The sequence below is a fragment of the Rhinopithecus roxellana genome, chromosome 13 (assembly GCF_007565055.1).
Source record: "Rhinopithecus roxellana isolate Shanxi Qingling chromosome 13, ASM756505v1, whole genome shotgun sequence".
Lineage (NCBI taxonomy): Eukaryota > Metazoa > Chordata > Mammalia > Primates > Cercopithecidae > Rhinopithecus > Rhinopithecus roxellana.
The window spans coordinates 37575268-37590316 of record NC_044561.1 but is presented as its reverse complement, the minus strand read 5'-3'; the positions used below and the strand labels follow the sequence as shown (position 1 = coordinate 37590316).

Genomic DNA, 15049 nt, shown 5'->3' with positions numbered 1-15049 from the left:
AGGACGATATCACATTTTTTTAAGTTTTAATGAATGTGTCCTTAATAGACTCAAGCATAGTATCTTGCTATTACCATACGTGTCCATTGGAACCTTTTAGAAGCAAAAAGTACATATGGATCTTAGTCATCTTATTTTTTCTGTATCTTTAAGTATTTTGGCATTTTACCATTTTGGCAATTAATTCATTTTTTATTCCCAACTGTCCTTTAAAAAAAGAAAAAAATGCTAAAATAATAAAAAGTAAAAATAATGAAAGTGCCTAGAAGGATGATGCAATGCTAAAACAAGTCATCACTGTTATACCATCATTCTATCCCCTCCCCTCCCCTCCCCTTCCCTCTTCCCCCTCCCCTCCCCCTCCCCTCCCCCCTCCCCCTCCCCATCCCCATCTCCCTCTCTCCCTCCCTCCTTTCTTTCTTTCTTTCTTGTTGGTTTTTTTTTTTTTTTTTTTTTTTTTTTTTTTTTTTTTTTTTTTTTTTAAAGAAGCAATGTCTTGTTCTGTCATGCAGGCTAGAGTGCTGTGTACAGTAACCCAGTCATAGCTCACTGTAGCCTCAACCTCCTGGGCTCAAGTGATCGTCCCACTTCAGCCTTCCAAAGTGCTAGAATTACAGGCTAGCCACTATACCCAGCCCCCTCTTCAGTTTTCTTAGAGCCCATTATGCTACATTATCTTTCAAGAATGTAAAAAAAAAATACAAATAAAAAATCTGGAGACACTATCTTTCCCTTTTAAGGTTTTATTAAAAATTGATGATTCAGTATTTTTCTGTCTATAATGTCAAAGAGAAGAAAGTTGACATACAAAGTTACTTCACTTAGATAAACCAGAAGATGAATGGAACAAAACTGAATGGTAATACTTTACACGTGAATCATTATGGTGCTATTGATTATATAAGCAATACCACTGACTGTTGTCTTCAGTACATCCTAGATGAATGTTTCCTTCCTTCCGTCCATCCGTCCTTCCTGTTCTTTCTTTCCACAGGGTCTCGCTCTGTCACCCAGGCTAAAGTGCACTGGTGCTATCATGGCTTACTGCAGCCTCGACTTCCCCAGACTCAGGTGATCCTCTCACCTCAGCCTCCCAAGCAGCTGTTACAGTTTCATAACATCACACCGAGCTATTTTTTTTTTTTTTTTTGTATATGTTTTTGTAAAGACGGAGTCTCGCCATGTTGTCCAGGCTGGTCTCAAACTCCTGGGCTTAAGCATTCATCCTGCCTTAGCCTCTGAAAGTGCTGAAATTACAGGCATGAGCCACTGCGCCCAGCCCCTAGGTGAATTTTCTCAAACACAGGGATCAATGAGTAACAATATAGTTCAAAAATATAGTTCTCAGGACAGAAAGTAAGTATAGTATTTTCATCCAGTTAGTTATTCATTTGGAAAGACTTCATTGCTCACTATTCAACACTCAGTGTTTTGTGACAAAAACTTCAATGGCTCTGTTTTCCTCAAAGGGTGAGTGACAGTATTCTTTCATCTTTTATGATTTTTGGAAAACTCAAATTTATTTGAAACTGTTCATAAGTGGACAAATACTTAAGACAGGTGTTTGATAAAGGAGATTGTAAAGAAAGAGATGATATAGAAATGAAGCAATTCATTGCATCGATCATTGTAATTGCTGTTACTCTAAAAATGAAATATGTCGGGCAGTTACGAAGCAGAAATTTCTGTCATCTTTTCAACATCATTATGAGCTATTAAAGTTATCAAAAGTAACACCTTTTGAATTCTTCAAGTACAAAAAGAAGACCCAAGAGTCCTTTTAAACACATACTTGAAATCTGGAATCAAATATTTGTAAATATTTCCAGGTTTGTCCGTGACAGTTGATGAGCTGTCAGTTTCAAAGCACCTTGCCCTTTTCAGGTGTATATTCCTTCAAAACCAGGAAAACAGGGAATGAAGAATTGAGTTACAGTGTACGTTTAAATTCTTATAAAAAAAAATCTAATGAAGTTGTTTTATGTCATTTCTTTATTCTTATTGTGTAAATTATTCATGAATTAACTTAAATATTAATAAAATGTCTGTTGGACCCGGATGATAAATGATGATGACTTTTTCTTGGTATACTGAGGGTTAAAATTAATTTACTAAAATTGTAAAAGAGCCAGGTGTGGTGGTTCACACCTATAATCCCAACACTTTGAGAGGCCAAGGCGGGAGGATCACTTGAGGCTAAGACTTCCAGATGAGCCTTGGCAACATAGTGAGACCCCCATCTCCACCGGTGGAAAAAAAAGTCAGCTCTGCATGGTGGCGCACACCTATAGTCCCAGCTGCTTGGGAGACTGAGGTAGGAGAATCACTTGAGTCCAGGAGGCTGCGGCTGCAGTGAGCTGTAATCTCACCACTGCACTCCAGCCTGGGCAATAGAGCAAGACCTTGTCTCAAAAAAAAAATTATGTGAGCTGATTTTCACTTAAGATGATAATACTGAAATCAAAATTTAGCACTTCTTGGTATCCTAAATGTTATACTAAATTTTTTGTTAAAATTAACTATTTTTTCCCCAAAATTTTATGGAACCACTCTATAAAAATGACAGCCAAGTTGAAACAAACACCACTCAGTTAGCTTTTATTTTATTATTTTATAGGTTTTCCTTTTTTGTCATTGTATACATGCATTTTTAGTGTTCATCAAAGAAATCTTTCTTCACCTTGCCTGTCATATCTACTAAACTAATGTTTAAAGACAGGCTAGTAATATAATCTACTTAGTTTCTAAACTAAGTTTTTCCTTCTGAAACCTCATGAGAGTTGCAGAATTTATGAAGCCTTTGTTCTTAGTATTTTTTCCTGTTTTTTTTCTTTTTCTGTCCCTTTAGTATTTTTAATTCCTTAAGCCAAATTCTAGAAAAGCTCTATTTTCTTTACTTAGAAGTTATTTAGCAAGTATATACCATACAAGTCAAGTCTCCCTTACTGTGATGAAAATGTTTAATATCTTTAAATAGACACATGCACAAGCGCTAATGAAATCACCATCAAAATTAGGAAAATAACAAACCCAGTGGATTCAATATTTTATATACTATTCCAGTTTCAAAAATATACATTAATTGCAATTCTCTGAAGCAGGGGTTCCCAACCCCCAGGCCAAGCGTGTTAGGAACTGGGCCACACAGCAGGCAGCCAGCCGTGGGCCAGCAAGCTTTACCGCCTGAGCTCTGCCTCCTTTCACATCGGTGGCAGCATTAGGTTCTCATAGAGGTGCGAACCCTCTTGTGAACTGCACATGCGAGGGATCTGGGTTGCCCACTGTTGATAAGAATCTAATGCCTGATGATCTCAGGTGGAACAGTTTCGTCTCGAAACCACCTCCACCCCACTAGTCCATGGAAAAACTACCTTCCACGAAACCAGTCCCTGGTGCCAAAAAGGTTGGGGGCCACTGCTCTAAGAAAACCTAATTATTAAATGTGTGTTGACATTTAGGTATTTGTAACTAAATATACTCAAGTATACACCTGGTAACATTCTTAAGTTATGTTCATATAAAGCCAGGCAAGAGAACTATGTGTTGGAATTTCATGAATAATGTGGTTGTCTTCCACTAAAAGAAAATGAGTTAAGCTAATATTGAATAACTTAAAATAACATTTTAACCTTAAAACGTCTATTTATTAGGTAGTGGTCATATTTTACCTTATACCCTAAATCCATAGGTCCCAACAAGCTGTACTATTTCCAAGTATCATGCCTCATTTTCTTTTTTTCCTGCATTTCTCAATTACATTCTGTACTATAGAAGTGAAAAGGCAAGGCTTGGGAAAGGTGAGAAGGATTGTTAGTGATTTCTCCCTCTAGTTGTTTAAGAGAGAAAAGGAAGATATCTAAAGAAATTTGGCTCACTCTGGTCCCTGAAGAGCTTTCAATAGAAGGAGTGAAGTGCATTCAGGCCTTAAGGGGTATAAGAATTCCTGCTTTCCTAGGATAGGCACTTTATTTTCTGTTAGAACAAGTGGTAGATGTTGCTGCTGTGTCACCTGAGGCAGCCTCTCCAAGTGACCACAGTCTTTGGTTTGCAGGTTTATCTCATTGAAAAAACAGGTCTCCATGAGAAAATCCTTTTTCTCCACTGCTTCATGTAATTGGTATGTTTTATAGGATTTTTTTTTTCAAAGAAATTGATGAAAAATAACCACCTTGACGTAGAATATTTTGGAAGCAATTATTCATCTTCCCTTTAAATCTATTCTAAATGTGTTACTGGTCCACTTCTCTAGAAGAAGGTGTGACAGCTTAGTGCATACACGTAGTGACTTTTATCCATACTATGGTAACCACATGTTCTAAACTAAAAATGTTCATTTTATAATTTTCATTTAAAACTCTTGAAACAATCTTTAGAAGATTTTTCAAATCACATTCAATTTTTTAATTTTTTTGTGCTTGGTGATACAACAGTCATGTAAAAATGTGAAAAGAAATAGCATGGGGAGAAGAGATTTTTATTATTAGGGATATTCTAGAAACCTAAAGGTGGACGTTCACCTTGCCTGGTTCTCTAGATGCTATCTATCACATCCCTTTTTAAACATGAACATAATTCACCAATCCTAAGACAGAGCAGATCTTGAAGCAGATTGGGAGTTCCGTGAGAATGTGTTGTATTGATCTAAATTAAATAAACAATTGAATATTTAGGATGACTTTTGCCTCGTCATTCCTTTAAGTGATGAACTACAGTATGTGGTTTCAAATTTGTGACTTGCATTATTTTAGTATCTCATCTATATATTTTTTGAGAGTGAGAGAATGTGTGTGTTTGAATGTCAAAATCTTTCCTTCCTACTGGGAATTTGGTCATTGAATAACTTCATGTATCCCAAGATTCAGTTATCTATTGACTGTGTTGCACTGTACTAATTATGATTAGCACAGTCCTCAGACCCAAGGAGCTTAATAAAATTATTTGTATATGTCATTTTTTTCTTGAAGTTAAAAATTGTTTTCATATTTAAGAAATGATAATTTTCAACCTGAGAAAGCTGATTGCCAAAAAAGGATTATTAAGAGATGATTACTCCTAATATCTGTCATCTACTTTCTCTGTGAAGATAGGAAATAAATGGTAGAGAGGTAAATAAATGGTAAAATACAGTGTTTAGAGCTCCTTTGCAAAGAAACTGTGGTAATTCCTTTTTAAATCAACTTCCAAATCTGCTTTGTAAATTCAGAAATGTGTAAATTCAGTCTTTTTAAAGCAATGAATAATACTTTGCAAATTATATTATACACAGTAAAAAGTAGAATAGCAATAACAGGAGTAATATGAACTCAAAGGTGCTCCTTACTTCATTCTTATTCTTAAATAAAGTATATTTTATGGCTATTTACAAACCAGTTTTCAAATGCCTGATATGATTTTGACTTTCTTGACTCTACCCAAGAACAAAAAGGTTGGTAGTGGTATGGAGAGAAATACAATAGATTTGCATATCCCATTAAATAGTTGTTAAATGTCTTAACTAGCTGAGAATTAATTGTATATTAGCAGTTGTTATTTTTGTTTTTGTTTGTTTGTTTGTTTGTTTGTTTGTTTTGAGATGGAGTATCATTCTGTCACCCAGGCTGGAGTGCAGTGGCGCAATCTCGGCTCACTGCAACCTCTGCCTACCAGGTTCAAGCAATTTTCCTGCCCCAGCTTCCTGAGAAGCTGGGACTACAGGCGCATGCCACCATACCCAGCTGATTTTTGTATTTTTCCAGAGACAGGGTTTCACCACATGGGTCAGGCTGGTCTCAAACTCCTGACCTCAGGCAATCCACCCGCCTCGGCCTCCTGAATTGCTGAGATTACAGGTATGAGCCACTGTACCCGGCCATATTAAGTTTTTTAAGAGAATTAGAAAACTGTTTCCTCAACTCCAAGATGTAAAATGTGTCCTTACGTTTTATACCACTAAGAAAGAAAAATAAGCCTCCAGTTAAGCAACATGCCATCAATTGTAAGATATATACCAATGGGGAAAAAAAAAAAAGTACTGTTTAGCTGGGATACCTCCCTACTCCCTGAAAAGCAAGTCAGGATTTTATTAGGAAAGGAAAACGGGAGAATGGATATTTGGTGGCAGTCGTCATCACCATTTCATCTCTATATCATTATTAACCTTTTAAAATATCCATCTTAAGTACATTATGGCAAAGCTTTTTAAAATGGTGGCACTGGAATCTCAAGAAGGTCTCTTCTCATCCTACTCCTTACACAGTTGAAATTAATTGTTGCTGCCTCCTTTCTATATCTTTCTTTGGCTATCATTTCTTATCCTTTTAGTCAATACATTCAACAATTTGATACAATCAGATAATTCTTTCCTAAAGTTTGATTTAGAGTTAAGCATTGTACTCAGAAAGGGTAATCTTTCAATTAAAATTTATCTTTTCAGTTCCATAGGGACCAAGGTACTTGTTGATAGCTTCAGGTCTAATAACTTGAACAAAATGTTCTGGCATCTTGAAAAACAAATTTCTTGGAATTTATTCCAGCTTCTCTTCCAAAGATGTACTGGCCCCATTCCTTAGGTCAGTATTGACACTTATCTATCAAGTTTGCAGAAATGCAATGAGTTCTTGCTTCTTCTGTTGTGTATGTGTTAGTGATAGGAAATCGTTTGGTATCTTCTTAGATAATAAATACCATTGGAATGTTTTTCAAACTGTGACTAAAATGTCTTTGGCATTTTCCATTGTACTTCTTATATATGTTTATGCTTTCCCTGTCTTCTGTATCTGTAAGGAATGGACCTGACATTAAGACTTCTCCATAGAGCATATGAGGAAGGATTTACTAACAAACTACATTAAACCCTTGATAGCCCCAAACAAGCATCTAAAGAATCACTCTCCTCCATATGACTGTATTTTAATGTTTATGAATATGACTAAGATGGTCACACTTTGAACAGACTCACAAAATAATCTTCAACTTGTTAGTGGTTTCATTTTTTTGAAAACAGAAATTCTAAAAATTACTTATGGAATGTCTGGTGTTTGGGGGATGATGTCAGAAATGAATCTGTTCTGTTGGCCTCAACCCCACATCAGACTCATCAGAGTCTGCATCTCTTTTCCTTTTTCTGCACATCTACTTTTGTTTCTTCCTAAGTGCCCAGTAATGTAAGGAAGCAGGTTCTAGTTCCCCTATAGAGCTATAAAGCTATACAGGAGACTTAACATTCACATTACTCTGCAGAAAGGTGCTTATGAAAATTCAGAGACTTGGCGGGCTTTGGAAGATGGTTATATAACATTAAAATATGTTCTCTGCTCTAATGATTTGATCATTTTAACAGTATGGATTAACCCACAGGATTTCCAGTAGACATTTTCAATGGAATAGGAGTGGCAATAAAACAAATTACTAACGTGACTATAATCCATATATATGTCTATTATTTATGTGTAATATACATATACACTTAGAAATGCTATATTATTTTACTTGTAGGTATCATAACGATTCTAGTTCTGCCTCCTTAACTATTCTTATTTTTATTTTTTTTAGAACACTGATATTTGCATTTAATGGGGAACAAACGATGAAGAAGGAAAAAGAATATATTCACTAAGGATTCTATCTGCTTACTGCTACAGACCTGTGTTTTAAGGAATTCTCCTCCTTCTTGCATAGAAGTTGATCAGCTCTGTGGTCAGATTGCATTTATCTTGTCATTGCCAGAAGAAATCCTGGACAGAATGTAACAGTACATCTCTCTCTGATTGCTATGGAAGGTGATAAACTGATACTCACTTATTAAAGTTACGTCTCACTCACCACAGAAAACCATTCTTTAAAGTGAATAGAAACCAAGCCCTTGTGAACACTTCTATTGAACATGACTCATGGAGAAGAGCTTGGCTCTGATGTGCACCAGGATTCTATTGTTTTAACTTACCTAGAAGGATTACTAATGCATCAGGCAGCAGGGGGATCAGGTACTGCCGTCGACAAAAAGTCTGCTGGGAATAATGAAGAGGATCAGAACTTTAACATTTCTGGCAGTGCGTTTCCCACCTGTCAAAGTAATGGTCCAGTTCTCAATACACATACATATCAGGGATCTGGCATGCTGCACCTCAAAAAAGCCAGACTGTTGCAGTCTTCTGAGGACTGGAATGCAGCAAAGCGGAAGAGGCTGTCTGATTCTATCGTAAATTTAAACGTAAAGAAGGAAGCTTTGCTAGCTGGCATGGTTGACAGTGTGCCTAAAGGCAAACAGGATAGCACATTACTGGCCTCTTTGCTTCAGTCATTCAGCTCTAGGCTGCAGACTGTTGCTCTGTCACAACAAATTAGGCAGAGCCTCAAGGAGCAAGGATATGCCCTCAGTCATGATTCTTTAAAAGTGGAGAAGGATTTAAGGTGCTATGGTGTTGCATCAAGTCATTTAAAAACTTTGTTGAAGAAAAGTAAAGTTAAAGATCAAAAGCCTGATACAAATCTTCCTGATGTGACTAAAAACCTCATCAGAGATAGGTTTGCAGAGTCTCCTCATCACGTTGGACAAAGTGGAACAAAGGTCATGAGTGAACCATTGTCATGTGCTGCAAGATTACAGGCTGTTGCAAGCATGGTGGAAAAAAGGGCTAGTCCTGCCACCTCACCTAAACCTAGTGTTGCTTGTAGCCAGTTAGCATTACTTCTGTCAAGCGAAGCCCATTTGCAGCAGTATTCTCGAGAACATGCTTTAAAAACACAAAATGCAAATCAAGCAGCAAGTGAAAGACTTGCTGCTATGGCCAGATTGCAAGAAAATGGCCAGAAGGATGTTGGCAGTTTCCAGCTTTCAAAAGCAATGTCAAGCCATCTTAATGGTCAGGCTAGAACATCATCAAGCAAACTGATGGCTAGCAAAAGTAGTGCTACGACATTTCAAAATCCAATGGGTATCATTCCTTCTTCCCCTAAAAATGCAGGTTATAAGAACTCACTGGAAAGAAACAATATAAAACAAGCCGCTAACAATAGTTTGCTTTTACATCTTCTTAAAAGCCAGACTATGCCTAAGCCAATGAATGGACACAGTCACAGTGAGAGAGGCAGCATTTTTGAGGAAAGTAGTACACCTACAACTATTGATGAATATTCAGATAACAATCCTAGTTTTACAGATGACAGCAGTGGTGATGAAAGTTCTTACTCCAACTGTGTTCCCATAGACTTGTCTTGCAAACACCGAACTGAAAAATCAGAATCTGACCAACCTGTTTCCCTGGATAACTTTACTCAATCCTTGCTAAACACTTGGGATCCAAAAGTCCCAGACGTAGATATCAAAGAAGATCAAGATACCTCAAAGAGTTCTAAGCTAAACTCACACCAGAAAGTAACACTTCTTCAATTGCTACTTGGCCATAAGAATGAAGAAAATGTAGAAAAAAACACCAGCCCTCAGGGAGTACACAATGATGTGACCAAGTTCAGTACACAAAATTATGCAAGGACTTCTGTGATAGAAAGCCCCAGTACAAATCGGACTACGCCAGTGAGCACTCCACCATTACTTACGTCAGCCAAAGCAGAGTCTCCCATCAATCTCTCTCAACACTCTCTGGTCATCAAATGGAATTCCCCACCGTATGCCTGCAGTACTCAGTCTGAAAAGACTGCATCTGACCACTCAATGGACCTTACAAAAAGCAAAGACACGCCAGGAGAGAAACCAGCCCAAAACGAAGGTGCACAAAACTCTGCAACTTTTAGTGCCAGTAAGCTGTTACAAAACTTAGCACAATGTGGACTGCAGTCTTCCATGTCAGTGGAAGAGCAGAGACCCAGCAAACAGCTGTTAACTGTAAACACAGATAAACCGATAGGTGTGATTGATAGATTAAATAGCCCTTTGCTCTCAAATAAAACGAATGCAGCTGAAGAAAGTCAAGCATTTAGTAGTCAACCAACAGGTCCTGAACCAGGGCTTTCCGGTTCTGAAATAGAAAATCTGCTTGAAAGACGCACTGTCCTCCAGTTGCTCCTGGGAAACCCCAACAAAGGTAAAAGTGAAAAGAAAGAGAAAACTCCCTTAAGAGATGAAAGTACTCAGGAACACTCAGAGAGAGCTTTAAGTGAACAAATATTGATGGTGAAAATAAAATCTGAGCCTTGTGATGACTTACAAATTCCTAATACAAATATGCACTTGAGCCGTGATGCCAAGAGTGCTCCATTCTTGGGTATGGCTCCTGCTGTGCAGAGAAGCGCACCTGCCTTACCAGTGTCCGAAGACTTTAAATCGGAGCCTGTTTCACCTCAGGATTTTTCTTTCTCAAAGAATGGTCTCTTAAGTCGATTGCTAAGACAAAATCCAGATAGTTACCTGGCAGATGATTCAGACAAGAGTCACAGAAATAATGAAATGGCACTTCTAGAATCAAAGAATCTGTGCATGGTCCCTAAGAAAAGGAAGCTTTATACTGAGCCATTAGAAAATCCATTTAAAAAGATGAAAAACAACGTTGTTGATGCTGCAAACAATCACAGTGCCCCAGAAGTACTGTATGGGTCCTTGCTTAACCAGGAAGAGCTGAAATTTAGCAGAAATGATCTTGAGTTTAAATATCCTGCTGGTCATGGCTCAGCCAGCGAAAGTGAACATAGGAGTTGGGCCAGAGAGAGCAAAAGCTTCAATGTTCTGAAACAGCTGCTTCTCTCAGAAAACTGTGTGCGAGATTTGTCCCCGCACAGAAGTAACTCTGTTGCTGACAGTAAAAAGAAAGGACACAAAAATAATGTGACCAACAGCAAACCTGAATTTAGCATTTCTTCTTTAAATGGACTGATGTACAGTCCCACTCAGCCCAGCAGTTGCATGGATAACAGGACATTTTCATACCCAGGAGTAGTAAAAACTCCTGTAAGTCCTACTTTCCCTGAGCACTTGGGCTGTGCAGGGTCTAGACCAGAATCTGGGCTTTTGAATGGGTGTTCCATGCCCAGTGAGAAAGGACCCATTAAGTGGGTTATCACTGATGTGGAGAAGAATGAGTACGAAAAAGACTCTCCAAGACTGACCAAAACCAACCCAATACTATATTATATGCTGCAGAAAGGAGGCAATTCTGTTACCAGCCGAGAAACACAAGACAAGGACATTTGGAGGGAGCCTTCATCTGCTGAAAGTGTCTCACAGGTCACAATCAAAGAAGAGTTACTTCCTACTGCAGAAACGAGAGCTTCTTTCTTTAATTTAAGAAGCCCTTACAATAGCCATATGGGAAATAATGCTTCTCGCCCACACAGTGCAAACGGAGAAGTTTATGGACTTCTGGGAAACGTGCTAACAATAAAAAAAGAATCAGAATAAAATGTACCTGCCATCCAGTTTGGGATCTTTTTAAAACATAATGAGTATGAACTTGAGATCTGTATAAATAAGAGCATGATTTGAGAAAAGCATGGTATAATTGAAACTTTTTTCATTTTGAAAAGTATTGGTTACTGGTGATGTTTAAATATCCATACTAATTTTTGCTTAACATTAGATGTCATGAGGAAACTACTGAACTAGCAATTGGTTGTTTAACACTTCTGTATGCATCAGATAACAACCGTGAGTAGCCTATGAATGAAATTATTTTATAAACATAAATAATAGGCATAAATTAAAATGTAAAACTCCATTCATAGTGGATTAATGCATTTTGCTGCCTTTATTAGGGTACTTTATTTTGCTTTTCAGAAGTCAGCCTACATAACACATTTTTTAAAGTCCAAACTGTTAAACAACTCTTTAAAGGATAATTATCCAATTAAAAAAACCTAGTGCTGATTCACAGCTTATTATCCAATTCAAAAATAAATTAGAAAAATATATGCTTACATTTTTTCACTTTTGCTAAAAAAGAAAAAAAAAGTTTATTTTTAACTCTTGGAAGAGGTTTTGTGGTTCCCAATGTGTCTGTTCCACTCTGATCCTTTTCAATATAGATTTCTTTAAACCTTGTACTACTTAGTAAAAATTGATTACAATTGAGGGAAGTTTGATAGATCCTTTAAAAAAAAAAAGGCAGATTTCCATTTTTTGTATTTTAACTACTTTACTAAATTAATACTCCTCCTTTTACAGAATTAGAAAAGTTAACATTTATCTTTAGGTGGTTTCCTGAAAAGTTGAATATTTAAGAAATTGTTTTTAAAAGAAGCAAAATGGCTTTTCTTTGGACCGTTTTCACCATCTCTTGTAAAAGCTAATTCTCACCATTCCTGTAGTACCTGTGAGTCTTATGACCAGGATTCCTTAAAGCCGAACTCTGACCACTTGCATTAGAACCATCTCCATCTGGAGCACTTGTTTTAAAATGCAGATTCATAGGCAGCATCTCAGATCTACAGAACAAGAATCTCTGCTAAGTGGACCTGGAATCTTCCATCTGCATCTTAACACGCTCCCTAGGTGTTTCTTGTGTTTGAGAACCATGGCTTATGACTTTCCTCAGAACATGAGACTGTAAAACAAAACAAAACAAAAAAACTATTTGATGCCTCTATTTTCCCCAATACAGTCACACATCAGCTCAAAATTTGCAATATTGTAGTTCATATATTACCGTTATGTCTTTGGAAATCGGGTTCAGAACACTTTTTATGACAAAAAAAAATTGGGTGGAGGGGATAACTTTCATATCTGGCTCAACATCTCAGGAAAATCTGTGATTATTTATGTGTTCTAATGAGTAACATCTACTTAGTTAGCCTTAGGGATGGAAAAACAGGGCCACTTACCAAACTCAGGTGATTCCAGGATGGTTTGGAAACTTCTCCCGAATACATCCTTAACCTTTATTAAAATCATTGTCCTAAGAACAATGCCAACAAAGGCTACAACATTTAGTTTAAACCCAAGAAAGGCACTAAACTCAGATTGGCTAAATAAAAAGTACAACAGGCACATATACATGACAGAATTGTACACAATCACTCCATTGGATCTTTTATTTTAAAATAGTGATGAAAAGTAAATGTTGATACTGTCTTAGAAGAACTTAATATATTATTGAAGCCACATGGGGTTTCAATTTTGAAACAGGTCTGTTTTTATGTTCAGTTTGTACAATCCACAATTCATTCACCAGACATTTTGTTTTTAATTGTGAACCTAGTTAGCAAATGACCTATCAAAAATTATTCTATAATCACTACTAGTTAGAAAGATATTGATTTAAAGTTGTTCTTCCTGAAGTGGTTTCTAAGATTTTTATATTAAAAATAAGTGTGATTTCCCAATATGATCTAAAACCCTAAATGGTTATTTTTCCTCAGAATGATTTGTAAATAGCTGCTGGAAATATTATACAGTAATAGGAGTGGGTATTATGCAACATCATGGAGAAGTGAAGGCATAGGATTATTCTGACATAAAATTCCACTGGCCAGTTGAATATATTCTACTCCATGTCCATACTATGACAATCTTATTGTCAACACTATATAAATAAGCTTTTAAACCAGTCATTTTTCTTGATTGTTGTGAAAGGTTTGGAGCCTTAGAGGTATGTCAGAAAAAATAGTTGGTATTCTCCCTTGGGTAGGGGGAAATGGCCTTTTTACAAGAGAGTGAAATTTAGGTCAGGGAAAAGACTGTCAAGGGCCAGCATTGCTTTTTGTTTTTTTTTTTTTAATGGGTTTTGTTTTGTTTTTTGGTTGGTTGGTTGTTTTCGTTGTTGTTAACAAAGGAATGAGAATATGTAATACTTAAATAAACATGACCACAAAGAATGCTGTTCTGATTTACTAGAGAATGTCCCCAATTTGAATTTAGGGTGATTTTAAAGAACAGTGAGAAAGGGTATACATCCACAGATTCCCTTTGTTTATGCATATGTAGATACAAGGATGCACATACACACATTTTCAAGGACTATTTTAGATATCTAGACAATTTCTTCTAATAAAGTCATTTGTGAAAGGGTACTACAGCTCTCATTGACATCAGTAAGGTAGCATTCATTACCTGTTTATTCTCTGCTGCATCTTACAGAAGAGTAAACTGGTGAGAGTATATATTTTATATATATATATATAATATGTATATATATATATTGACTTGTTACATGAAGATGTTAAAATCGGTTTTTAAAGGTGATGTAAATAGTGATTTCCTTAATGAAAAATACATATTTTGTATTGTTCTAATGCAACAGAAAAGCCTTTTAATCTCTTTGGTTCCTGTATATTCCATGTATAAGTGTAAATATAATCAGACAGGTTTAAAAGTTGTGCATGTATGTATACAGTTGCAAGTCTGGACAAATGTATAGAATAAACCTTTTATTTAAGTTGTGATTACCTGCTGCATGAAAAGTGCATGGGGGACCCTGTGCATCTGTGCATTTGGCAAAATGTCTTAACAAATCAGATCAGATGTTCATCCCAACATGACAGTATTCCATTTCTGGACATGACGTCTGTGGTTTAAGCTTTGTGAAAGAATGTGCTTTGAATCCAAGGGTCTTAAACAGTTTTTTTAATCGTCAACCACTTTTAAACATAAAGAATTCACACAACTACTTTCATGAATTTTTTAATCCCATTGCAAACATTATTCCAAGAGTATCCCGGTATTAGCAATACTGGAATACAGGCACATTACCATTCATATTAAGAATTCTGGTGTTTACACATCCAAGATTGATGCGATCTGCTCAATAATATAATTTGTCATTTTTATTAGAAATTTAATTTCTTCATATGATGTCATGAAACTGTACGTAACTGCAGTGTGAATTTTTTTTGTTTTGTTTTTTAATCTTTTAGTGTTTACTTCCTGCAGTGAATTTGAATAAATGAGAAAAAAATGCATTGTCTCTGGTTTGAAATGACTGTTGTTTTGTGGACTTTCTCTGGTTTTTAGGTTTTCCATAAACATAAAACACATTGCTATGAATATAACAGCGATCTTCAAGGATGTTTTGCCCTTCTCAGAAAAATAAAGGGAACAAAAAAGAAGGTGGCTAGCAAGTTAGTGCACTAGAAACAGGGTAATTAAGGCATAACTCAAAGTGACAATCAGCCTCTACGCTGTCTC

General features: G+C 36.4%; 1 protein-coding gene across 3 annotated transcripts in view; it reads left to right on the top strand.

The window, feature by feature from the left end:
- Nucleotides 1–14828, top strand: part of NRIP1 (nuclear receptor interacting protein 1) — a 105665-nt gene extending 90837 nt beyond the window's left edge. For all 3 annotated transcript variants that reach the window (XM_030915052.1, XM_030915051.1, XM_030915053.1), the window contains one exon: nt 7531–14828. In XM_030915052.1, coding sequence (XP_030770912.1) covers nt 7862–11329 — 3468 coding nt within the window. In that variant the 5' untranslated portion in view covers nt 7531–7861 and the 3' untranslated portion in view covers nt 11330–14828. The remainder of the gene's footprint in view (nt 1–7530) is intronic.
- Nucleotides 14829–15049: the final 221 nt, after the last annotated feature.